The 25,972-nt window shown below is 37.4% G+C and overlaps 1 protein-coding gene across 2 annotated transcripts in view; it reads left to right on the plus strand.

The window, feature by feature from the left end:
- Positions 1–25,972, plus strand: part of LOC131166454 (uncharacterized) — a 127,776-nt gene that overhangs the window by 28,636 nt on the left and 73,168 nt on the right. For both annotated transcript variants that reach the window (XM_058125043.1, XM_058125044.1), the window contains exons 7-9: positions 3,062–3,124; positions 16,187–16,287; positions 24,144–24,238. In XM_058125043.1, the coding sequence (XP_057981026.1) occupies positions 3,062–3,124; positions 16,187–16,287; positions 24,144–24,238 (259 nt within the window). The remainder of the gene's footprint in view (positions 1–3,061; positions 3,125–16,186; positions 16,288–24,143; positions 24,239–25,972) is intronic.

The following is a 25,972-nucleotide window of genomic DNA, read 5'->3' on the forward strand; positions in this document are numbered from 1 at the left end:
CCTGATTCAGAAAGGAAGGCAGAAGTCGTGGGCCTAAATTTTTTCCCTCTTTGTGAGTGGAGTGTTCTGAGCTAAAGCAGTGGAAAAATTGCTTCAGATGTTTTTATCTTTTTTATGGGATTCCATCTAATGCCATCCCCCTATTCTTGTATACATATGCACGCATGTGTGCGTGCACATGCTTGGTTTTCTAGGAAAGGAAGGAAGTTGAAAAACCTAGCTTGGTGTGTAGAAAATAAGTTGCGAATGTTAGTGTGTACGCTAAAGTTACTTACTAGTTTCAACTATAGAGAGACTAGTTTCTAATGATTCAGGAAGTTTGGCTGTTGATTGTGTTTTTTTAGAGGGAGAGACTTTTCCTGTAGAGGAGAGGACCTTCAGTGTGCCGTCTGCAGTGGATGAAAAAAGTGTGGAGCAGGGTCCTCTAAGAATTAAAATTATTGTGAGGATGAAATTAAAGGGATTATTGTTGTTTTGTGGGTGAAAAGACTACTTGTAAGGAAGCAAATTCAAATAAATTTAATGGTCAAAATGTTTATGCTCGTTCAATGGCAATGCAGATGGGCATTGGAATGAGGAAAAAGTTTGAAGAAAAGCGAGATACTTCTGGTGAGATAACAAAAAGATGTTCTAAGGAGAGATTTAGGAGGAAGTTTAAATATAGTGGAAGAGCCAATTGTTCGGGAGGGTGATACTAACAGGAGGGTTAGCATTTGCAAGGATAAAAAGGAATTGGGGGGATGTTTTGGACAATGGAAGTGAAGGCAATAATGATTTTGAATGTGATGGGGCTTTACTTTTGGACGAGATTTTGGAGCAGTGTGGCTATGCGTCTGATTCATCTGATTTTCTTGAAGATTTAATGTATGTGCCACCACCTGGGATATGAGTGAATTAGAATTTCTAAAAGTGCTGGCATGGATAAAATGCAAATGGGTGCTGATGGAAACCCCACAGAGGATATTGCTGGCAAGGATCTCAAAGCTGGGCTTTTGGTTGATAGATTGGGTTTACACAAGGTTGTTATAATCAGGTTTTTTGATATGATTTGAATTTGACTTGATTGGAATGAAACCCTTGTTAAAATAGTTGGAAGGAAGTGAAATTGAACTATTTTTATGGACAAAAATTGTTCAATATTGATAGTTTGATTTTTTTTGATGAGTACAACAAGGAGGGTAAGTCATCAGTGCTAAACTAACATTCATGCCTGCTTTGGCAATTCTTCCCAGAAGGTAATGAGTTACTCCTTTGGCATGTCCTTATATAATGCTCAAGGCTCTAGCCTGAGTACCAGGAGCAACTTTTAATGTTTTATTAGCCCAAGATATTATCTGTTTTTTGGAACTGCTGATAGATGAATGGTTGAAAATAGGGGTGTGCACAATTCAGTGACAACTGAATTACCTGAATTGACCAACCAAATTTGGTCAGTTCAGTTCAGTTTCAATTTTGGGTAAAATCGGTTTTTCGGTTTTTGGTTTGGTTATGGGTAAATTAAATTTTGGTTGACCGATTTAACTGAATTATATAATAATTAATAATTAAATATAAATTATATATACTGTTAAGTGTTAAATTGTTAACTCAGTTAATTTAACTGGTTACCCGCCTACCCAGTCTCTCTTCCACTCTTTGCCGTTGGGGTTTTAGGAATTAGGGTTCCCATTCCAGGTTTCCAGTTTCCACAATTTGGAACCAGTTTGAGTAATCAAGACTTTGGGCCTCCAGGCCCTCCACCCTCTAGCATCCAGCTCTAGTGAGCGAGTTTGTGACCATACCGGTCACTGACCAGCCAGCCTCCACCCTCCAGCGAGTCAGCGACCTTGCCAACCAGCCAACCTCCGGCCCTCCAGGACCAGGTAATAGGTTCGCACTTAGCATTTCGCAGTGCGCACTCCGTCAGTCTGTTGTGCTCACTCCGACTCCAAATCCAAACTTCCATCCCACCATTCGACTAATCGGCTTTGTGATCGAGAGCAGAGACTTCGAGAGTTTGAGTCACCTTGCCATTGGCCCTTTGCTGTCGCCCTAGCCCTAGCCCTAGCCCTCGCCATGCTGTTGCCCTAGTCCTTGCCGTGACCGTCACCCAAGCTCTCGATGTGGCCGTCGCCTCTTAGAGTTTCAGGTTGTTACTAAGTCATTTGAGATTTGAGATTTATGCCATTTCTGCATTCTGTACAATTAGTCTTTGTTGCATATGGATAACCTAAGAATTGCTAGTTGTGATTTGTGAATCTTGTGCTGATCTTTTGTTTCTAGATGCTTTAATGTTTGTTATGGCATGGATGCAATAGAAATGATTTTTAAAATCATTAAGTTGAATTTTGAAAGCATACAAAGCATTTTTTTCCCCATAATTGACTGTAATTTGGTTTGGTTAAATTCAGTTAACTGAATTAACCAAAAATTCGGTTCAGTCGGGTAAGGGTCGGGTAAGAAGGCTAATTCGGTTGGTTTGGTTATGGCATATAGTTAACCAATTTTTTTTTTGGTTAATTCGGTTAATTGATTGAATTGGCTGAACTGGCTGATTGCACACCCCTTGTTGAAAATCATCCTTGCCCCTAAGGATTTCCTTCCAATCCACTCAGAGCAAAGTCATGATTTCCTTCATATGCAGCTATTGTTATGGATTCAATTTGGCTCGCTAGAAATAAGGGGCTCCACTTGGTTCAATCCCTCAAGTCTTAAATGTGGACAACTCAGTATGAAAGACATTCCATAAGCATAAGGCAGGTTGGTCTGTATTCAAAGCTTGTAGCCTGCTTCTGGGATCTCTCATCCACTGGGTGTTTTAAAGAAAAACTTTGATGCTGCCGTTTGGAAGTTGCGCTTGCAGAAAGTCATTTTTGAGGGGATGCCTTCCTGGTCTGTGATGCCATCAAGAATTCATGTTCTCCCCCGGATTGGCATTTACATTTGGTTCAAACAAGTTATTGAGTTTAATTCTGTTTTTTTTTACCCTTCTGTTTTTTGTTTCAGTGCATCATTTCATTTCCTTGTAAGAAAAAATGATCTGAATTTCATCTCTCTAATGTATGGATGTTTTTATCTTCAGGTTGCTGATGCACCACAGAAACGTAAGAAAGGTATTTTTGGGAACAAAGGTGGTGATAAGGAGGTAAGTTTTTCAGTTTAAAATTACCTCCCTCCCACTTATGCTTTTAAATTTCATTTTATGCTTATTTACATTTAACAGATTTTTTAGATTTCGATAACTGGAACGTGACAACGGCACTGATCTTGTCATTCATGAATATGAGTTTTAGATATCTAATATTGACACCCCTAATGTATTTGATATTGATAGATATTTCACATGCATGCACATGCAGACAGGGAGGAAGAGTGATGCACGCACACACGCGCGCACAATGTCTGGTGCTGCTGTGCTGCTTTGCTTCCATTTATTGTGTGAAATTGCAGAGTCCTATTAACTGATTTGTATTTTGAGTAAACTTTATTTATTCTCAATTTTTTTTTTTCAAAGCTGATGGCTAATTATTTCATTGGAATATAATTGCTGGAAATTATCTGTATTTATTTTTTCTTTCAAAATTGGTGCATTATTCAATTAATGGTTCTGAATTTTATTATTTTTATTATAATTTTGCAGTTGGAATTTATATATATATATATATATGTATATATATATATATATTATATAAGAGGATTTATAAGTTTATTTTTATTCTCTTTCCTTAATGAAGTTTAATTTTTTTTTTTTTTTTCTGTCCTGTACGACTCTTTTGAGTGCAAGAATTTTCCTAAAAAGAATTTCATGGCTTTTAAAGAGCCTTCTGATGAAACTAACTTCGAAGAATATTCCTAAAAAGAATTTCATGACTTTTAAAGGGCCTTCTGATAAAACCAAGTTTTTAATTCTGTAGTCTGAATCAACTTATGTGCTAGCAAACCTGTTCAGAATCTAATATCTGTATCTGAACACTGAAGAATTTAGAGTTGTTTGGTAATGCTATTTAAAACCATTCCCCCCCCTTTTTTGGGATAAGGAAAAATATATTAACAAAATAACCAAGTAGAAAGAGAGGAGAACAAGATGTTTTCCAAAGAAACAAAAGAAAAAATATAAGCAATTACCAAAGAGCAGCTCTCCTATCCCTTTGCAGGTCATGCAGCAGCATCCCCCAGGAAAAAAACCCAAAAATAATGGGCCCACAAGGGGCAAGAAACACAACTTCATCCCATATCAAACTAAAAGAAGTTGTGCGGTCTTTGAAGATTCTTAATTTCTGCCCAATCCAAAGGGTCCAAAAGGTAGCAAAATCCATGCATCTCCATAAAGCCATACTGATGTAGGACAAGCAGCAGGACCTTGGGAAGATTCATGTTGGAGACTACTTTAAGAAGAATTGGATCGATAATTGTTGGGTTCAATTAGTAGTTTATTATGCATGTTTAGTATTAATTAGAATAGAATTATGTGTATTTGGGGTTGTTTGTAATATTTGTGTAAAGTAGGGGTATGTTTGTAATGTAATGTAGTTTAAGGGGTTTATGTGTAATTTCATGCGAAAAGGCTTTCTTATGAATTGTGTGTGAAAGCCATGTTGTAAACAGTTATTGATGAATTTGAATTGGAATTGAATGTGAGTTTTCTCCCTGGTATCTCCGCCCTCTTCCCTTCCCCTTCCTTCCTCTTCTAATTTCTCCATGGCTGCAGAACCTTGATGCTACCCCTGCATCATTTGTTATCAGAGCCCATCTATCTCTATTCTACCATTCCTGTCCCCCATTTTCCTTTCACTCTTCTCTTTTCTTCTTCCTCCTCCTCCTGTCTTCTTTTTCCTTCTTATTCCATTCTTTCCCCATTGTTCCTCAAATACTATCTCCCTCTGCTGCTGTCTTCTTCTTCAAAATCCATACTTGCCGGAGTTATTTCCACCACTGTATTCCCCATCCCCTGATCTATCTTCGCCTGAAAACTCATCGCGGGAGAACCCTTGTCCGGCGACCCTCGACTGGGAAACTTCCAGAGTGTTTCTACAATTTCAAGTCTCGCGAAAAATTGCTTCTGCCGCGAGATTTTGGATTTTCTCCATGATATTTTGACCTGCAAGGAGATATTTTGTTGTGGACATAACATATTGCAATCAAGTGTGATAATTGGGCATGAAACTCTAGAAACTGTCACTACCAGCATAAAAATTTAGGTTTTATTGTTGCCATTTGAGAGTTTTGTAAGTGAATTTGTTTCATTTCAGCAAGGCACTGAAGATCTAATGTGAATTGAAGATATTTCTTGAAAATTGGGAGTCAAGTTTATGGTTTTGCATGATTAGTTTGAGAATTGTGGGCGAGTGTGTTGAGAATCAGTGGTATATATATCCGGCAATATAGTAACAAATTATTGGACAAAGGAGTGTCATTTATCATACCTTAGGCACAATTTCAAGCTTTTCCACATCTTTCTCAATTGTGGTGGAAATGTTTGCAAAATCACCATGATGGAAGATGCCCAATGCATGTGGTTTCCATAAATGGGGTCACTCAAATGTAGCTTCAGCGAGAAGCTCACCCAGAGCCTTATGAGATGTCTTGGATTGATAATTATAATGTACATGTTTGTGAAAGATGTTTGGTTCCTATCCAAATGGGTGCTTACTTTCATAATGTTTGGTGTGATATCATACCTATGAAGATTAGGCATGTACTCATTGGTTCTCCTTGGTTGGATGATTCGAGTGTGACTCAAGGACATAAAACACACATGTCTTCCACTATAATGTAAAGAAAATAATTTTGAAGCCTGCTCTACTAACCAACCAAGACAAAGAATATGAGATTATTGGTCATGTCAAAGTTACTCAACTTAAAAATGCTACAAGTAAGGCAATGAATTTGTTTGAAGACATCCAAAGTCTTTCAAACATTCCTATTGTAGAGTTTGTCATCCATAATGAGTTCATCGATGCTAATTCTCAAGTCAAATATATGGTGCTGCCAATGGAACATGGTTTCTTGTCTCATTCAAGTGTTAGCTTTCCAAAGGGTCCAAGTTTGCTTCTTACTTTTGATCCTCCTGCATTTCAAAATTCGAGGTTGAACTTTTTCTAACTTGGGGAGAGTTGATGTAGGACACTAAGCAAGACCCTGCGAAGATCCATGTTGGAGACTACTTAAGAAGAATTGGATCAATAATTGTTGGGTTTAGTTAGTAGTATTATGTTTGTTTAGTGTTAATTAGTATGGAATAATGTGTATTTGGGGTTGGTTTGTAATATTTGTGTAAAGTAGGGGTATGTTTGTAATGTAATGTAGTTTTAGGGGCTCATGTAATTTCATATGAAGAAGCTTTTTTATAAATAGTGGGTGAAAGCCTTGTTGTAATAAGTTATTTATGAATTTGAATTGAAATTGAATGTGATTTTTCTCCCTAGCATTTTCTCCCTCTCCCCTTCCCCTTCCCCTTCCCCTTCCTTCCTCTTCCAATTTCTCCATGGCTGCAGAACCTTGTTGCTGCCACTACATCACCTACCTTTCTGGACTTGCCAAAATTCCGCACTTGCAGGAAATTCCCCAAGACCCGTAAAGCTACCCAAGCTTCACTGAAGCCTGAGAAGAAAGTACATGAATGAATTTGTGCAGTTTTACCACATTAACCTTTAATATTTGTGATCTCATTTAGTTGTTTAGGACCATAAAAATGTGAGAATATAAACAAAGAAGGAAATTTCAATAAATGAAAATCAAATTTGAATGTAAAATCTGAAAATGAAGAAAAGCTTTATATACATTGTTGGCATATATTCAAACAACTTAAGCTTTTAGGTAAAGTGGTAATCTAATATGGTATCACAACCAAGTTCCTTGGAGATCCTTGGTTCTAATATTGTTGCTAGCATTTATTGTGTGGTGCTTAAAAAAATTATTTTATTCCCCGTGATGGGTGTTATTTATCGCGTGTTGGTCTCTCCACATTCTATTGAGCTGCACGTATGGGGGTGCTAAAGCTTGATATATATTGTTGGCCTACAACCAAATAGCTTAAGCTTTTAGGTAAAGTGGTAATCCAACAAAGATCATGGATGAAAATATATGGAGGTCCCAACTTTGGTAAGCCTATTCAACCCAACATTGGAAGGATAGCATTCCTTCAATAACGTCAACAAAGACGCATCTCACAAGCTCAATCACCTCTCTATCATTTATGGCTCTACATAAATGGACGTCCTAAGAAAAAATCTCCTCATTAGAAATCAAAAAGAAGAAACAAACCATCTTGTAATGAAGAAAGGCAATACAAATAAGGCAATACCACTGAAAGAATGGGGTCTTCTGGCACACATAGAACATGTTGATTAATTGACCAACGAAATTTCATAGCTACAGCGTGCTTCATGTGCCGACTAGAAGCCGGCAGCTCTGACTTCATGGGCTGGCGCTTGAGAATTTTCGAGCAAATTTTTTGCTATGCTGTTTTTGAGAATGCTTTGATTTCTTCCATAGATCATAAATATCAAGTTGTTGGTCATGTTTTTTGTTCAAAGATTCAACCTTTTTCGATTGTTCACTCATGGCAATTCGTTAGTTGTTGTTTAGTATTATTAAGGCAATGATTGGTGCCTTGCGGTTGTGGTAGTGTGTGCAGGCTAATTTTTGGGGGTTGTGGCTCTTCTATGTCCGATTGTTGGCGATTCATTTGTGGCTGTGTCAGTAGTTAATCTTATTGATGGTTGTTTTAGTTTGTTTGGAAGTTCACCTTGTTTGTAGTTGGTTTTGTTTGTGAGTGTTGGGATGGAGTTTGTGAATTCCAAGTGCATTTTGTTTTATATGTATTTCTGATTTGCTAGTGTATCAGAGTTCTGTGTGTCGGGATGGCATCCCAAAATCCCAAAAGTGTGTTTCCCTCGTTAGTCACTTGTTTAGGTAAACGGCATACTTTAATTCCCCAAAGGAAGAGTATTCAAGATTCTTGCAGTATCAAGCATCTCGACAAGCATCTCATCACATTGCATATTTTGTTCAAAAGGGTAATCCTATAGTCTGTATGTCATTTGGTATCTCTCCCACTAGTCCTTAGGTTATCGATTCTGCTACTACTGATTATAGGACAGGTATCACCAACTTCTTTTCTACCCTCTAGTATTTTAAAAGGAATAGTAAATCCTACTCCCTCCATTGATCTTTTGTTTTATACATTCCCAAATCTCTCTTCAGTTTCATATTTTATTAGTGAACTTACAAAGTCACTACATTGTTATGTAGTCTTTATCCGGGATTTGAATATGGAGAAGACAATTGGCACAAGTCGTGAGGCCGGTGGACTTTACTACTTTGATTCGTTCTCTCCTCTTATTGCCTGTAGTTTTGCTGCTACACCACATCAGATCCATGGGCGCCTTGATCATCCGTCTTTGGATAAGTTAAAACAACTAGTTCTTACTTTGAGTTCTATGTCTAATCTTGAGTGAGAGTTTTGTCAATTAGGATAACATCATCATGTTTCCTTTGCTTATGAGTCAATAAACGGCTGGTCAACCCTTTCTGTCTGGGGTCCTAGTAGTATCCCGTCAAAGTTAGGGTTTCGGTAATTTGTTACATTTATTGATAACTACTCCATAATGACCTGGTTGTATTTAACAAGAGATCGTTTAATCTCTTCCATGTCTTCTGTCAAATGAGGACTTAGTTTGATAGGCTAGTTAGGATGCTTAGTAGTAATGATGCTAAGGAGTACTTCATTACTCAATTTACTACCTATATGAGTATCTATTGCAAGATCCATTTGTTATCTTGTGTCCTCACTCCACAACAAATTGGAGTTGAGAGTAGACAAATAGACATATTTTCGAAGTCACTTGACCCTGATTGTATCAAATGAATGTCCCAAAGTTTTTTTAAAGTGATGCACTTGCTAATAGTGCGCAACCTGGAAATGTGTGTGTGTGTGTGTGTTTTTTTTTTCTCTTCAATCTTTTGGGGGCTGTGGATGGAGCGTAATGCACGTATTTCTCTTGGGAAGAAATTGTATTGCTGGTTTTGGAAAAAAGGTACATTATTTGGCTTCTCTTTGGTGTGTGGGGCTTGTGAATTTTAAGGGGGTGGGCCTTTCTGATATCAGGGCGATTGGCGTTATGTGAGTGTTAGGTTTGTGTTGATTTTTCTCTTTTTTTTTGGTTGTTTTCAGATTGTTTCTTTGTGTTTTGTATCTGGCTTTTCCAAGCCATGTTAAGGAGTTGTCTTACTCTCTGGGCTGTATATTCTTATTTTATTAATGAAATTCTTCTTTTAGTATAAAAAAAAAGAAGTTTTTTGAAGTGATGCTGTGCTCACTGCTCACTCTCTCATCAATAAAATGCCATCCTCTTCCTTGGTGGTAAAATTCCTATTCAGTTATCTTGCCTAAGGCTCCTTTGTTTTACTTTCTCCTCATACTTGGATCTGTGTTCTTTGTTCATCAGTTAAATCTAGGAATGGATTAGTTGGATCCTTGTGCTACCAAATGCATCTTTCTAGGCTATACTTGTATGATGTATCAAAAGGGATATCGTTGTTATACCCCTAGTTTACATTGATTCTTTGTCTCTATTAATGTCACCTTTTTTAAGTCTACACGCCACTATTTTGATTCCTTGAGTTTTATTGGCCTTGATGAGTCCCTTTCCTCTGCCTAGCCTTCCAGATCCTAACCTATTTTCTGCACTTAGTCCTCCTATATCTTCATCTAGCTTAAGTCCTTCTTGTCTCTTGGATCATCCCAATTTGCAAGTGTACACACGACAACTTAATCAAGGAGAGCCTTATGTAGTGTCAACTTCCATGCCTCTAGTACCCTTATCGGACGATCCTACTTCCCATGATGTTGATCCCCTTCCCATGATGTTGACCCCCCTATTGCTGTTCAAAAATTTAAATGCTCTTGTACCCAACATTCAGTCTCAAATTTTGTTTGTTTTGATATCTTGTCACACTCATATTACTGTTTCATAAGTACACTACTCTATCTTCGGTTGTTTGTATAAATCTATTGTTGAAGGCCTTCCCATTTTGCTAGAGAATTGCACTGATTGAAGAGATGTATGCGCTATAGGATAATGATACTCAAGAGTTGGTACCTCTCCCTCTTGACAAGTCTGTGGTTGGTTGTTGTTGGATGTATGTTGTAAAGACCAATTTAGAGGTTTCATGGATCGATTGATAGTCGGCCTTGTTGCTAAGTGATACACTCAAGTGTATGGTTTGGATTATTTTGACAGTCTCCCTAGGTGCCAAACTTGCCTCTTTGTTCATTTGCGTAGCCACGACTTGTCATTGGCTTCTACATCAGTTAGATGTCAAGAATGCTTTCCTACATGTTGATCTTTAGGAGGAGGTCTATATGGAGCAATTATCTGAGATTGTTGCTCTGGGAGGTGGGGGCTTAGTGAAATCTTTATATGGTCTAAACTAGTCTCATCACTTTGTATGTTATTTTCATACTCCATCAAGAAGGATTCTGCTTATTGCTTAGGTGTTTGATGATATTGTGATTACTAGAAAGGTCTTAGATGTCTATTTCGACACAAATTTCGAAGCTCCAAAAATAGAGAAATTTTGATAGAAATTTCAATTTCAATTTGAAAAAATAACGGAAATCACTAGTAAAGCTTGAAATTTTCTTATGAAACCTTAGAAATGGTTAATAGACATATCAATGTAAGTTTTAGGAGCAATATATTACAAGTTAAATACATCTATGTTGTGTATGAGGTGGAAAAGTTGTAATATAATATGTGTAAATATATTTGTAAGATGATGTGCATTAAACATATTCAGTTAATAAAAATGAAATTCATAAATCATTTTAATATTATTTATTATACAACTAATGATAATTTAGTCATGAATGGTTAAATAAAATGTTGTTGTAAGTTTATATGAATTTAAATGTTATTTATTATAAAAATAATGATAATTTAGACATGAATGGTTATATAAAATGTTGTTGTAAGTTTATTTCTTCATATAACTTCAAAAGCCCTAGTAATAAACTAATAATCTTTTGTTTCGATAAAAAAAATAAAAGAAACTAAGAAAGAAATTTCACTTCACTCCTAATCTTTTTTTTTTTTGAATTCTGAGGAAATTTGATTCTATAGTTAAAATTTCAACAAAATTTGCTAAAATTTTGAGATATTGATAAATTTAGGATGATTCATTGAGATTTCGATAGAAATTATGTTAGATGAAAATTGACTACCGTTTTGATTTTGAGGGTGACGGAAACCAGAAATTTTGACTGAAATTTCGATAATTTCGTGGAAATTTAAGACCATGGTTACTAATGATGATGATCAAGGCATCTAAGGCCTAAAGCTTTTCCTTTAGAATAAGTTTTAGACTAAGAATTTGGGACAAATGAAGTACTTATTTGGTATGGAGGTGTCGAGATCTTGTAAGGGAACCATCTTGTCACAAAGGAAGTATGGATCTTTTAGATTAGATTGGGCTATTGGGACCCAAACCTTTTGGTGCACCCAAAGATCCCAGCGGTAAGTTTGAGTCAGACATGAGTGATTGGTTGCCTAACTAGGGGGTATGGGAGACTTGTTGGAAAGTTGAATTATCTCATGGCCACTTGACTGGATATATCTTTCGCAGTAAGGGCTCGTTTGGTTTGTGGAATAGTTATTCCTTGGAATAAGACGAAATATAGTGAAAATTTTGGGAATATAGGTTATATCTATTCCTTGTATATTTCTTAATATTTCATTCAACATGTAGGAAGAAAATATCTACGTTGCCATGGTGAAATATAGGGATGGTTGTTCCTTGTCTATTTCTTGCTATGGACTCGTAAAAAGTTTCACATTATTAATTGCTTTATGATATCAACATAATTTTTTGTATAACTAATTATAACTAAACTATTATAATTAATTGGTCTTAGGAATAGACCTTTTGCGAACCAAATGTAGGGTAAGTGTTGTGAGTTAGTTTCTTGATTCTATGAGAACAAGTAACTGGGATGCAGTAATTTGCATCTTGAGATATCTCAAAGGTGCATCTGGGAGGTCTTTTATATCAGGATCTAGGTTGCATGCATATTTAGGGATGTACTGATGCAGAAAGGGCTGGGTCACCTTATGGCGGAAGACCCACAATTGGGTATTGTATCTTTGTTGGCCGTAATTCAGTTTCTTGGAAGAATAAGAAAAAATTATGATGGCTGAGTTAAGTGCTGAGTTAGAGCATTGGCCATGACTCACACTACATGTGAACTTGTTTAGTTGAAGAACATGTTGGAAGAACTGGGTTTTCCACATCCTCAATCTATGGAATTGATGTGTGATAATTAAGTTGCTATTCATATTGCCTCCAATTCAGTCTTCTATGAGCGGACAAAACACATTGAAATTGATTGCCACTTTGTTCAAGAGAAACTTGTGTAGAAGCTCATTTCGATTTACAACCACTAATGTGAAGTTTGATTTGCAGCTTGCTGATTTATTCTCTAAAGCCTTTGGCTGTTCTTGTGTTAAGTTCTTGTAAAAAGCTAGGAGTGTGTGATATATATGCTCCGGCTTGAGGGGGAGTGTTAATGTTTATTTTAGTCATTTAGCATTATTAGTATGTGCTAGGGTTATGTGGTAAGCATGAGTTAGTAAGGGTATTATGGTCGTTGTATGTACTCGACATTTATTATAAATAGAGGGAGAGACCTATTGCTCCGATTAGGTCCTTTAATTCACCAAGTACTTCAACATGAAGAAAACAAGTTCACCCAAAGACATGGGGCATAATTGGAAGCAAGGGAGCGTCAGAATGCACAATAGAGAGGGAACTTTTCACTCCACAGAAGGCTTCTGTTAATTAGAAAACAAGCTGTAAGAACAACATCAACCCAACACATTTTGGGTACATCCTAATGAAAATAACCTGGCTATGTCAAGTAAATGCCTAATTTTCATTTGAGCAATGTCATTCTGCTGAGGAACATAGGTACAAGTAGTCTGATGATTGATCTCTTTATCTAAGTTAAAATATTGAATCTGATTTTGAACAAATTCAGGAGCATTATCAGAATGAAAAAAAATTAGTATCAATACCAGACACAATTTTATTATAAGATTGAATGAATACATTAAGGAACTAAAGCCACTCAAAGTTTAATAAAAAAATAGCCATGTTTATGGGGAAAATCGTTTGTTGAGGAAAACATTTTCAGGAGGAAAAAATGGGAAATTATCTCAGACGAGGATAGCGAGTTTGGTTTCAATTTTGCTTGTGAGAGTGGTCTTTTGTGGGATGAGATTTGTGGAAAAATGGGTTATGTTTCAGGCTCTTTTGATGCACTTGGGGATCTTTCCTATGTGCCTCCTCTGTCTGAAGATTTAGAGGATACAACTATTTTTTTTGGGGGGGGGGGGGTGGAATTGGGTGTAGATTTAGATGTGACTAATAAATGCAGGGATGAGTTATTACCTACTCATGTGGAGGAGATTAGTGCATAGGATGAAGGTGCTTAAAAACTTTTTGATGAAATGGGTTTTTGGCTCGAGGATCATGGAGGGAATGAAGTTCTGTTTGATGGTGCTAGAGAAAAGTGAATAAAAGTCAGTCAAGAGCTCAATTGATTATGAAGGGAAGGGTTTAAAGAAGGGTTTTCCTAGTAAGAGTTGGCTCTTTTTTAGTTCTTTTAAATTTTTTTTCTCTCTTCTATTTTTGCTTTGAGGATCACTTGCCTCTTTGAGCTTGTAATTCTCTTTCCTTTATCTTAATATATTTCTTTTGCTATAAAAGAAATCATTGGCGAAGCACACAAAGTACTAATAATCAGACAGGCTCAGGACCATGCATAAACCACAAATGCCTGAATGAACAGGAGAGAACAAGGATTCATAATGGGGCCCAATCCTAGGCTGAAAAGTCTTAGTATGCCTAACTGATACAGCTGACACTCAAGGTGAGAAACAAACTCAATGGCTTGCCGTCCTTGCTGATTATTCAAAAGAGATGGATGTTCCAATTGAGCATGTTGCTGATCCAAATAAACTCCATGAAAAGAATAAAAGGACATGATATGAGGAGAACTTAAACTAATTGCCTCCATTAAAATGGTAATGATCCATCCTTCCCAATTTCTCCATTAATCTACTTATTTTTGTGGATATTCTGGTGATAAATATGATGGATAAAAGGTTACTGAACGAAGACTTTGCCAGGTGACTTACTAATAGCAAATTTGAATGGAATTTTGGTGCATATAAAATAGAGGAGAGTTGAACAGGGGGAAAATGAATCTCTCAAACAATTAGGGACATGAGTAACCATTAGCAAGGAAAACGAGCTGTTGGACCATGCAAACCAGGTTGTTACACTCATCTCAAGACACAGTGGATGATGTGCTCATTCCCTTAGTAGAGTGGCCAAGTGTGCTAGACGATCCTTTCAATGTCACTGTCAGCAACTGACTTGGTAGCTAAGGTCGGTTTGTCATGGAGATCTAGCAGTGATCAGTAATATGGTTTTCTTTCCCACAATGAGTGCAGAGATGAGCATCACTATGACTTGCGCTTCATCCAGAACCAACACCTCTTCAACAGTCCATTTGGACCTTTTTTTTTCCCACTATTATCATTCTTTCCATGGCCCAGATAGCATGTACCGTGGCTGAGCTGCTGAACACTCCTTGGGGGGTGTTTGTGAAGCAGATCAAAAGTCCAAGCCCATCCATAGGAGTCCTTGATTCTAGATCATTAGTCTTGCCCTTTACATAATATCCACTCTTACTGCCTGGGACCACACAAGAGAACTTGAGGAACCAGCAAACTTAATGGCTGTAATCTGCACATTCATGTAATTGGTAGAGATTTTTTCCATAGAAGCCATGGGACCAGTACTTAAAGTGACCCACAACACACTACTGTCAAGTTGAACAAAATGCCCTCATACAGTCAGCAGGACTAGCGAAGCTAACAGTAATTGAAGTAAATGAAGAAAAGCACAGGGATAAAACCTGGACAATATCAACCGCAGCTGCAGGTCTTGAATCTACCTCAAACTGTAATGCAGACAGTAATAATGTCCTGGAGGTGTTGAAAGATTGGCCATGGATTTCATTCACAATCAAAATACTACCTGACATCAACTGGTTGCGGAAGCGGACAGAAACAGTTACAGAAAACAGAGAAGTACCAATCAGAAGCCCAGCAGCAGCAGGCTCATGGTCGCAGGAAGAATGGGAGCAATTTAGAAACATTTAATTATAGAAAACAGTAGTTTATTATTCTAATTCATTGACGTGATAAATTTTAACATACTTCTACAATCATATTAAGATATGATAAATAATGTTGAACCAGTTCTTAGATTTATTTGAGTCCCTCAAGGAGTTGTACAAGATGAAAATCTCATGTATGGTTATGTAATAGCAAGGGGAACAGAGTTATGACTGAATATGAGAGAATAACGATTAAATTATGGTTGATATAGTTGAGACATGGTTCAAAATATGATTTCTTAGGTTGATGTTGTAATTTGTGGTGTCTTTATCATTTTCCTAATTTTTTATGTGCTAGGCTTCACATGATCAAGCACACAACCAACAAGGAATACACAAAATTAGCGACAGCAGTCTCCAGTAAAGCAGTCTGTTAATAACAGAGTGCGACTGCCTTCACATTAACAAGCACTGCATGACCACACATGCATCCAATAAAGGATGCACGCAGCCCAGGTGAGAAAAACAAAAGTCCTTATGCTCCTCTCAAAGCACAGAGAGTATCTGATTTACGAATTCATAGGGAGAGAGAGAAAAATAAAGAAAAGTCTAAAACCAATTCGGATCATTGACATTGGAATATCTTATTGCTTACATACCATGTTATAAATCTGAGAAATGTAAGATAGACAAACAAGAGATGAATTGGGATTTCAACTAGTGAATAGAAGAGAAAATAGGAAAGAAAAAAGAAAATTACAGCCAAAGCAGATGAGTTCAGCATCACCCTATATTTTCGTTATTGACAACTAAAATGCCCCTTAGTGTAATATGACAAAAGTATCCTTTACAAGAGAACTAACAGCTCTAACAGGCTTCTTTAGTGCAAAGCTGTATGTTTACGTTCACTTGGTGCATTCTATCTTCCCATTTTTCATCATCTCTTTGGTTATGGTTATAGATTGTACAACATTTATTCGTAAAATCTCAGTTAATGTCTTTCTATGAAATTGTTAGTCCATTATTCGGAGTAATTTGCAATATGCTGCTCTAAGTGCTTTGAGAAGACTTCCTCTGGATCCAGGAAATCCTGCGTTTCTCCATCGTGCTGTACAGGGGTAAGTTTCATAGTTGTAACATTGAATTACATGAAATCAAGGGATTGGAACATTATTCGATGTTGGTTTCATGCTTATAGTACTGCTTCAACAACTTGAAAATTAATCAATTTCGTTTATCAAGTTTTGATTGCCATTATTTCTTATGAAACAAAGGGTTCTTTTTATTTCTCTCTCTCTCTCTCTCTCGATGCATGAAAGTTTTTAGTTGCTCTGGTTTATTTTATTTTTATTTTTACTTTTTTGGAGCTTCCTGACATGTGGAAGCAGGCAGTGATAATTCTATCTATTTATTAATTTACTTTATGCTTCGTTAGTATCTGCTATTGGAAGAGCTGTTAGATTGAGGGTGGATTGACATTGTTAAATGAACATAAAAGAGGGTGGACTGACTATATATATATATATACACACACACATAAAAGTTTCTTGTAACATGTTATTCTCATGATTATTTATTTATTTTATTTATGGAGAAATAAAATTCATTAATAGGAAGAGAGTTTACATGAGGGAGAATGAGACATCTCCTGAAAAAGGCCTGGAACAATCCAGAGAAAAAACAACTAATAACTAACAAAAAGAGAAGATCAACAAGCCAATAGGTTCCTCTAATCTTTTTGTAACTCCTGGAAGCTAATTCCTCCGGAAAAATTCCAAACCAAAGCACCACAGTGAGGCCAGGTACTGAATTTTATCCCAACCAGCTCCCAGTTTAATTTCTTCTTGGTGAATAACCATTCATTACGCTCCAACCATAACCCCCTTAAAACTGCAAGTATTCTATAGAACTGCACTTTCCTTCCTTCTTCCAAAGCCTGCAAAAAAAACAGCTAAGAATTCTCACATTGAAGAAGGGCATAGCCAGCTCTCTCCTGAAATACCAAAAATCTTTTTCCAAATCCTCCAAGAAAATTCACAGTGCAAAAGAATATAAGAAGCTGTCCCCGAATTTTGCAATACAGCACGCATACATCAGGAGAGAGTGATAGGGATAGAGGAAGAGGAAAAACCGAAGATTTCACATAGTACTTTACTTTTGAACGAAAAATTAATCTGATTTATTTCGTGCCCCTCCTCGGGCGGATTCCTCCTTTTGCTCCTCAGCCTACATGGGGTATTAGCAGCCGTTTCCAGCTGTTGTTCCCCTCCCAAGGGCAGGTTCTTACGCGTTACTCATCCGCCACTGGCCTTCAAATGTCTCCTGATTTGCAGCAAGTTATTAGTATTAATTTAAGCACAACCAACAAAGTGAAAGCCTTAATATTTTTTTTTTGGGGTGGGAGGGGGGGGGGGGTGGGGCTTGACCTTCCGAATGATACGTTAGTGTGTGAGAAGAATTGGAGTGAGTCAAGAATTCAAAAAAAATATTTGCAACTCCCATTCAATAGAGATGAAAAAGAAGACAATTCCACCAACTTCGTATCATTAAGTGGTCTCCTGAAAATGGAGATTACAGGAAACCAATGGGCTACTCAAATCCCCAACAGAGAATGGTACGACTCTATTTGCTTGGAGCTCAGTTGAAAGAGAGGAGGGAAAGAAGTGGATGAGGATGTGTTACCCAGCCAAGGCTCTTTACAAAAACGTGGATAGGAATGGTTATTCTCATGATTATTTAACTATATTCTTGCATAAAATGTTCCAAATTGATTGGAAGAGTGGTTTTTTGAGTTGAGAACATATTGGAAAGAATCCCCTCCAGGTTATAATTTATTTTCTTCTTGTATACTCCTTGATTATGGACTAGCATTGATTAGTTTCTTAACTTTGGGTTTGCACTTGGTAGATTGAGAGCAATCACAAGCCTGTCTTGCTGACCGCTAGCTTGGACATGAAAAAGAGCCTAACTGAGGTAGTGCTGAGGCATTGTCTGGGTGAGAGCTTGACATAGTTAACCTTAGCCCCTCCTTATGGGTTTCCTACACCGTCTTGTTTTGTCTCCTGTCATCTATGGAAATATTTTTGTCATTGTCATGAGCTGTTGTGTTTCTGGTGGTTGCTCACATTCTTTAAGATTTTTTTTTTCTTTTAAATTTAAATATATGCACAAAAAAATTACTTGAAGACCCAGAAATTATCACTTATTGAAAACCATATATGAAAAGTCCATGCGGTAATGAACAGCTGCAGCAGTGTTGGCATCTCGGTGAGTGTGCAAGCAGAGAAGAAGAAGATCCATGGCTTGATCAATGTTCCTTCTCCAGTGAGGGGGCAAATTTCAGGTGGTGTTTATGAGTTTTTATCAACTGTGCTGAGTCTGCGGGGAAGGGGTTATTGCATCCTATGAGAATTCTCGAGGTTTCACATGGGAGGATGGAGGTTGGGTGAAGGTACAAGAGAGGCAGAAAACATAGATGGAGGTCAATATGGTTCATGATCATGTTGGTACTTGAAATGGCAAGGGATCTAATAATACAAAGGTGGGGTGATTGAGGGAAGTCAGTAATGTCAATGATTTATGCTTGCTGGACACTGGTAAGAGTACATGGTAGAAAATAATTCTCTTGTTGAGATGCCTTATGGTTCAGGCATGTGTGTATAATTAAGTTAATGAAAAGAAATGGGGAAAAACTATTACGGTGAAGAAGTCTAGAGATGTGTCAGATGACAAAAGTGTGTCAAATAGTGATTTTTCTTGAAAAAAGAGGATTGATTTTAGTCGAGGTTTGTAATCATGTTGGATATGAATGTGAGTCTTATGATTTATCGGGTGATAATTATTATGTGGCTCTTTGTCTGCTGGACAGTTTAGAGGCTGTGTCTATTTTTTAGGATGATGGAGAAGGCATTGGCTAGGAAGTGGTCTTTGGAGGTGGGTCGTAGTGTTTTGGATTGGTTGTTGGCCTATTTGGGGGTTCTTTTGGGGGGTGAGGGGCTAACCCTAGATCTATTAGTTTTTAGGATCCTATTTCAGAGTAGTTGGAAGGGTACTGTTTTTTCTCTTGGTGGTAGAATTACTCTCATGTAGGCTTGTCTTTCTAGTATCCAATTGTACTTCCTCTCCATTTTTAGGATTCCAGTGGGTGTTGCTAGTGAGATCGAGAAAATAATAAGAGATTTCTTGTGATTAGGGGTAGGGAGCTTTAGGGATCATCTGATTAGCCTGGAAGTGGTGTGCAGGTCTAAATGGGAGGTTGGTTTGGGTCCTGGAAATTTGGTGTCTAAAAACAAACTCTCCCGGCTAAATGGCTTCGGTGGTTAACTAGAGAATTCTTCCTTGTGGCATAGAGTTGTAAAAAGTATGGATTTGATAAGAATGGGTGGGATATTAATTTGGGATTTAGCTCTTCTTTGGAGAGTTCTCATATTTATCCTCTTTTCACCCTCCATACTGTATTTCTGTCAGGTAGGGGTTGTAATATCTGCTTTTGGAAATATCCTTGGTTGGGGAATGTAGTTTTGTATGCCTCTTTTCCTTGTCTCTTTCACTTGAGCTGAGGGCAGGATGATTTCATTTCTTCTTTTGTTGTCGATCCTGGTGGTCTTTATCTTCGTGGGATTTTCACTTTTGAAGGTTGCCGGATGATAGGGAGTTGGTAGAGTTATCTTCTTTGCTAGTCTTGTTGAATAACTGTTGGTTTTCTTTGGAGGAGGATCATCGGCCTTTGATCTTTGGGTCCTTTGGGGGTTTATTCCTGCAAATTTTTTTCTGAATTTTTTGAGCAGATCTAATTCTTATTTTCCACTCTATAAATCCATTTGGAAGACCAAAGCCCCCTCTAAAATCAAGGCTTTTATTTGGTTGGTTGTGCTTGATAAAAGTAATACCAATAGCTCACTACAGATCAGGGGACCTTTGAAGGATTTTTCTACAGATGTTTGTGTACTTTTTCATAACTGTTCAGAATCTTCATCGCATTTTTTATACATTTTGATTATGCTTGGAGGGTATGGAATAAGTTATTTAGTTTGTTAGGTGAATGTTGGGTGAGTTCAGAGACAGTGGAGGAATTTTTGGTAGTTTCTTTTGTTGTTTTTGGCAGCAAAAAGGAAAGGGCAGCACTTTGGAAATGTGCTTTCTTTGCAGTATTTTGGGGGCAGTGAATGCAGTGCAATATGCGTATTTATTCAAAGAAGTTGTTGTGTTTGCTGGTTTGGGAGAAGATACATTATTTGACTTCTCTTTGGTGTGTCGATCATAGGAATTTTAAGGGGGTGAGCTTTTCAGATCTTCAGCGTGACTTGTCATATTTGCTTAATTGTTAAATTGCGCTGGTTTCATTTGTTCTTTTTAGTTTTTGATTTTCTCTTTTTGGTTGGATTTTTCCAGCCCTTGCTAAGGAAATGTCTTATTCTCCTGGTTGTAAATTCTTAATCTATGATTAATATTCTTCTTTTGCTATATATAAAAAAAAGAGATTTCAACGGGGGATATTGCTTCAAAATTGGATATTTTGCTCGGAAAAAAGGTCAGATTAAAGCTGATATTAGCAGAAAACTGTAGGAGATACTGCTGCAAAAATTTCTGTTATTATGGTAAGTTTTTAAGACAGAATTTTATTCTTTCAAGTGAAGACGGAATAAACAAAAGAGAGAATGATGCATCATTCACTAACACGGGGAAAAAACCAAAGAAGAAATATAACACCAAGCTAAAAATGATATTTGAATGAAAGAAGCAATTCCATAAACATTTATTTCTTCAAAAATAAATAATTAGAAACATATCAAAGGAAGCCTAAAATCCAAACAAAAGAGAGCAAGACAATGAGATCAGACTTTCCAAACTGAAAGTTTCAGATTTTTTTTTTTGGTAATAAAAGAATGTACATTAAATAGAAAGAAGAGAAGGTACAGCATGCGGGGACGAGGAGTCAACCATATTAAAACACTCACCAAAGGAAAAAAGGAAAAAGAAAAAAAAGAAAAAAAAAGAAAGACAAGATCCAAAAGTAAAATTAAACAAAATTAACCGAGAAACCCCTTTTCAAACCATTTCCATATTAATACCAAACATTTCAAACTTGCTAGTTCCCTTTGACCCTTCACCTTTAAACTTTTGCCAACATCCAAACACACTTCATTTCCTCCAATATCACGTAACTTTAAATCCATTTTATCTAGAAGAATTTGAGCTTCCAACTCCTCCTTCAGATTCTCGTCTACTAGTGCAAGCAAAATTCCATCCCTACACTGAAACTTATTTTTGAATCCATCATTATCAAACATAGAAACTCCCTTCCAACCTTCTTGCTGCGGTGGATGCACATAAGATAAATCCCCTGTTTCATTACAGGAATTAGAAACATATCCATTTTGGTCTCAAATCTCACCCAACAACGACCCCTCATCACAATCAAAATCACTATTATCATCACTTTCTGAGTCTGAAAAATCTCCCCATTTCTTTACCACCTTACCTTTACTAGTCTCATTCCTGCATCCAACATTCTTCTCAGCATGAGGGAATTCTACAAATACAGTATCTTCTTCATTTCAGCACCCAAACAAGCCGCCTTTCGACAAATGTAAACCTTATTAGTTTTGCCTTCGAATTTATCAGTACAAAACGGCAATCATCACATTTCTCTCCTGACCCCACTTCTTCTTTACTCTTTTCCGCACCACCTTCTAATACATTTTAGGAACTAGACACACTTTTGTCCCCAAAATCTTGATTTGAACCTAAAATGCTAGAATCCTGGCCTTTCTTTAACTCTGCATTAGTATGATTCAAATTTTCAATAACTGGAGGCTGAATGAAAATTCCAATACCAGACGGAAGAGCTTCCTCCTTTCCTATACTCGTATTTTGAGGTGTAGGAACAGCAATTCTTGCCTGCCTATTTTCCAGAACTAACATGGGAGTATTTAGGCCCCTGATTACCGAATCTTGGGTCTGGCCCGCAGCCCAATTCTCTTCACGGCCTCTTCCCTGAATGATACCCCAGTTGCATCTGTTATCGTCTCTGCACCATCTGGAATCCTAGCTTCTTTCTTGCTCCAGTTAATCGAATCCAACCAATTTGCCATGGCCCTAGGTCCAATCAGCTCCATCGCATCTCCACATCAATGACACAACCCTTGTTCCCCAGCCTTCAGACCTAGCTTTTCAAATTGAACTTGACTACATCGGCCAACACCTTTGCGATTCTTGCCTTCACCACCACCACCTGACTCCACGATCTGTATCAAGAAGAGTTGACTGCTTCTACACTCCTAGTATCCTCACGAAAACTGTTATCTCACAGAAGACACTCGTGAAGTTTTGCCACTCATTCCCATAGTAGGCAATATCATGCTGGTGGGGCTCATTTGCATCAACTTGTATCACATCCTAAACCTTACCCAGTGATGTGGGGGCCACTTGTTTAGGACATGCAGCCTTGCGAGTAGGGGTTAGTGTGCCCCCATTGTTTTGCCCGACAAGCTCCAAGGAGGATGAGGAAAATGTCCCACATCGGTTTATTCAGCTAGGAAGGCTAAAAGGGAGGGCCTCTTATGTGGGTTGGGTCCCCTACCCTAGTATGACGCTTTTTAAAGTTGTGAGGGATAACACTCCCCACATCAAACAATATCATGATAGTGGGGCCCGTTTGCATCACTAGTCGAGTAAAATCTAGAAATTCAGTCTCCTGCTCTTCATTAACAAAAATCTATCCAATTGACTAGCCACTGCCCACTTATCTAGGCTAGACTACTTGAGTCGAATGTGGAAGTGCCATCTCCTCTCCAAATGACCAGGGAAACACAGCATTCTCCAATGGTGTGCCAATGATCCCACAATCTGGGATGAAAAATCAAACCTTTGCATACTAGAGGAAAATTGGTCAGCCATTTTTTTTCTCCATAGGAAATTTATGCAGCATAGAAATTCCCGCCCCCCTCTCCACCCCCAACAATCCACATAGGTTTGCAAAACTAAAAGCAGCATATAACTACTCCAAAGTCCTTCCTCAATTCTAGCCTCTTGCTGGTCACCGTCACCCTTCAAATGGCAAATACCAACCTGCATATTCTCAGAGGTCCTTCCCAGGTCCATTGTCCCCCTCGCCTGTTACTCAAAAAAAAAAAAAAAAAAACTTCTGGGCTCAAGCATGCGGCAACAATTTTTATAAGTTCATCAGGTTCAATGTCTTCATCATTAAACAATCCTCTATCATTAATTGACCAACCCTGATCGAACTCACTAGTAAATACTAATCCAAAACTCATAATATTCCTCAACATGGTGTTCTTCCAATGGTGACTTCTCTCCACTAAACATCACCATCACAGCCTCCCCCTTCTCACAAACCTCCAACCCAGCTCTCCAATCCTCTAAAATCATTAAAGCCATCTTCCAAATCAACATGTAGGTCACTGTCCCCATGTATTTTTATTACTATTAAAATTTAAAAGGTGTTTTAGTACATGGTGCCAAAATTTGGGCTCAACCCAAGTAAATTGACAATAGAAACAAACGCATTTTTATAATCTATTTTTTCAATGTGGAGAAATAGGAACAAAAAAACAGAAAACAACAACGATATCAAACAGGTCCTTAGTAACTGGGGAGCTGGTTCTGGCATGACCCATTGAATATGACACAGTGAGAACATAGCCTGCACCATTGTGGTGGCAGTGTAAAAGCATGTGAGCCCATGTCTTGCTTCTTTTCTGCATCTCTTCTCTAATCTCTGCACATATAACTCCCGCTTACTAACACAATGCCTCTGGCCTTAACCTTTTCATGAGTTAAAATCACATAGTTACATACCTCCAAATTGGAAAGAATCATCCCTCTTGTTCAATTATCATTTTATTGTGCCAACATTCCTTTAGTTCTTTCTTTCATCTGCATTTTATTTGTTGTATCCATTGAAGTTGCTTATTTCAGGTTGTCGTTTTGGGGGTGATTTGACATGTTGCAGGGTTTCATTTGCTGATCCAGTTGCTGTCAGGCATGCTTTGGAAATTATCTCTGAGATAGCTAGCAGAGACCCTTACGCAGTTGCAATGGCACTAGGTGACTTGATCAATCCTAAGAAATTCCTTTGGTTTGTTTGGATACATTTTGGTTTCTCTTTCCTTTTCCATATTATGGATTTTGTTATATACGTTTTGTTGGATGGTGTGAAAATTTTTGGAAAGTTGTTTCCACATTTTTGGAACCAGAGTGCATCTGACTAAACATGTTTCATCTGTTTAGCCTTTTTGAAAAGTGAAGACAGGAATGGAAATAAAAATAACTCAAGCCAAATGTTCTTAAATGCATTGGCAATTGTGTTTGCTGTCATGGACATGTTCTATGTATGACCTGCTTAGATTAGACATAAATACATGCTGATACCTAGTCAAATTTTGAGCACTATTAGGAAATACATCCAGGAAATCAAGTAAATTGTGACACACACACACACACACACACATTCTTGTCAAATCCATGAGTTTGCCTTAAAGTTTTTTTTTTTTTTTTTAATAAATAATAAGTATGGGGAAGGAACATTTTAATATAGATTTAGTTTAGTCAAATTTTTTTTTTATTATATTCTTGAATTTATTCTTTTCTCTTTCTTGTTATGGAATGACTATGTACCCCTTTGTATTGGTGCTCACTTTTAATGTTTTATAAGGTGAAGGTGTAAGGCGAGTTTACCCTTGGCAAGGCAAGGTGTAAGCCTTGAGGCATAAGCCTTTTGTGAATTTAATTTTTATTTTAAATATATGAAGATAAATTATATAGATCAAAATTAATATGAAATTTATTAAAATAGGTTATAAATTTTATTGTCTGAATTTTAAAACTAAAAAATAGTGTAGAAAAAAATCTAAGTTTAAAATACATAAACTAGGCACATGCCCATGTCATGGGCTATAATCAAAGAGCCATGCGACATTCGGCCCTGGTAGAAATGAAAAAAGGATGCAAAAAAGGGTGGGGAGCAGCTCATCTGTAGGCTACTGGACTGGGTGTGGGATATCACTTGATGAGAGATAGAGACTTGAGATCATGTGAGAGAGAGAAACTTTCGAAGTGAGAGATGAGAGAGGGACTCGAAGACACCAATCGGCCCTTGGAGAGAGAGAAGATTGGAAATTGTGGTCTGCAAGAGGCACAATGGCGTTGGAGGAGTACCGATGGAGAAAGATCAACACAACTTTCTCTAAGAGAGACTTCATCTAGGGCATTGCTTCGTCGAGGGGCTGCCATCATCGAGGAGGAACTGGAGCTTGCACAAATGAAGGGCATTCATGCCCTAATCTGCCTTTTTTTTTTTTTTTTTTTAAATTTCTTAAAATATTTTTTTATATTTCAGAAAACGGATAGATGGGGCTATCATTATGTGTACGCCTTAAACTATTAGGCATGAGAGGTGCAGTGTTTTGGCAAGGCATACACCCAGCTGCAAAAGGAATGCACGTTTGGGGAGCTATGCATTTTACCACACGCCTTGGGGCATTTTTGCCTGAAAACACATCAGGTGTGCCTTGAGGATGCCTTTTAAAAGACTGTTCGCTTTTGAGTTTTGATAGAGTTTGAGTGACTTTTCTGTGTCTCCAACTAATTTAATAAGGCTTTGACATGAGTGAGATAAAGGTGGTCTAGAATCACATATGCATGGTTCTTGCACACTTGTTTTTCTTGTACTTTACTCAATAATTTTGAAGTGCCACTGTAAAAAAATCAAGGGAAAATTGCTGAAGCTGATTATGGAGTTTTAGTTTTCCCTAGCACATGTTTGCATGTTTTCTATTTTCA

The sequence above is a fragment of the Malania oleifera genome, chromosome 10 (genome assembly GCF_029873635.1).
Source record: "Malania oleifera isolate guangnan ecotype guangnan chromosome 10, ASM2987363v1, whole genome shotgun sequence".
NCBI lineage: Eukaryota > Viridiplantae > Streptophyta > Magnoliopsida > Santalales > Ximeniaceae > Malania > Malania oleifera.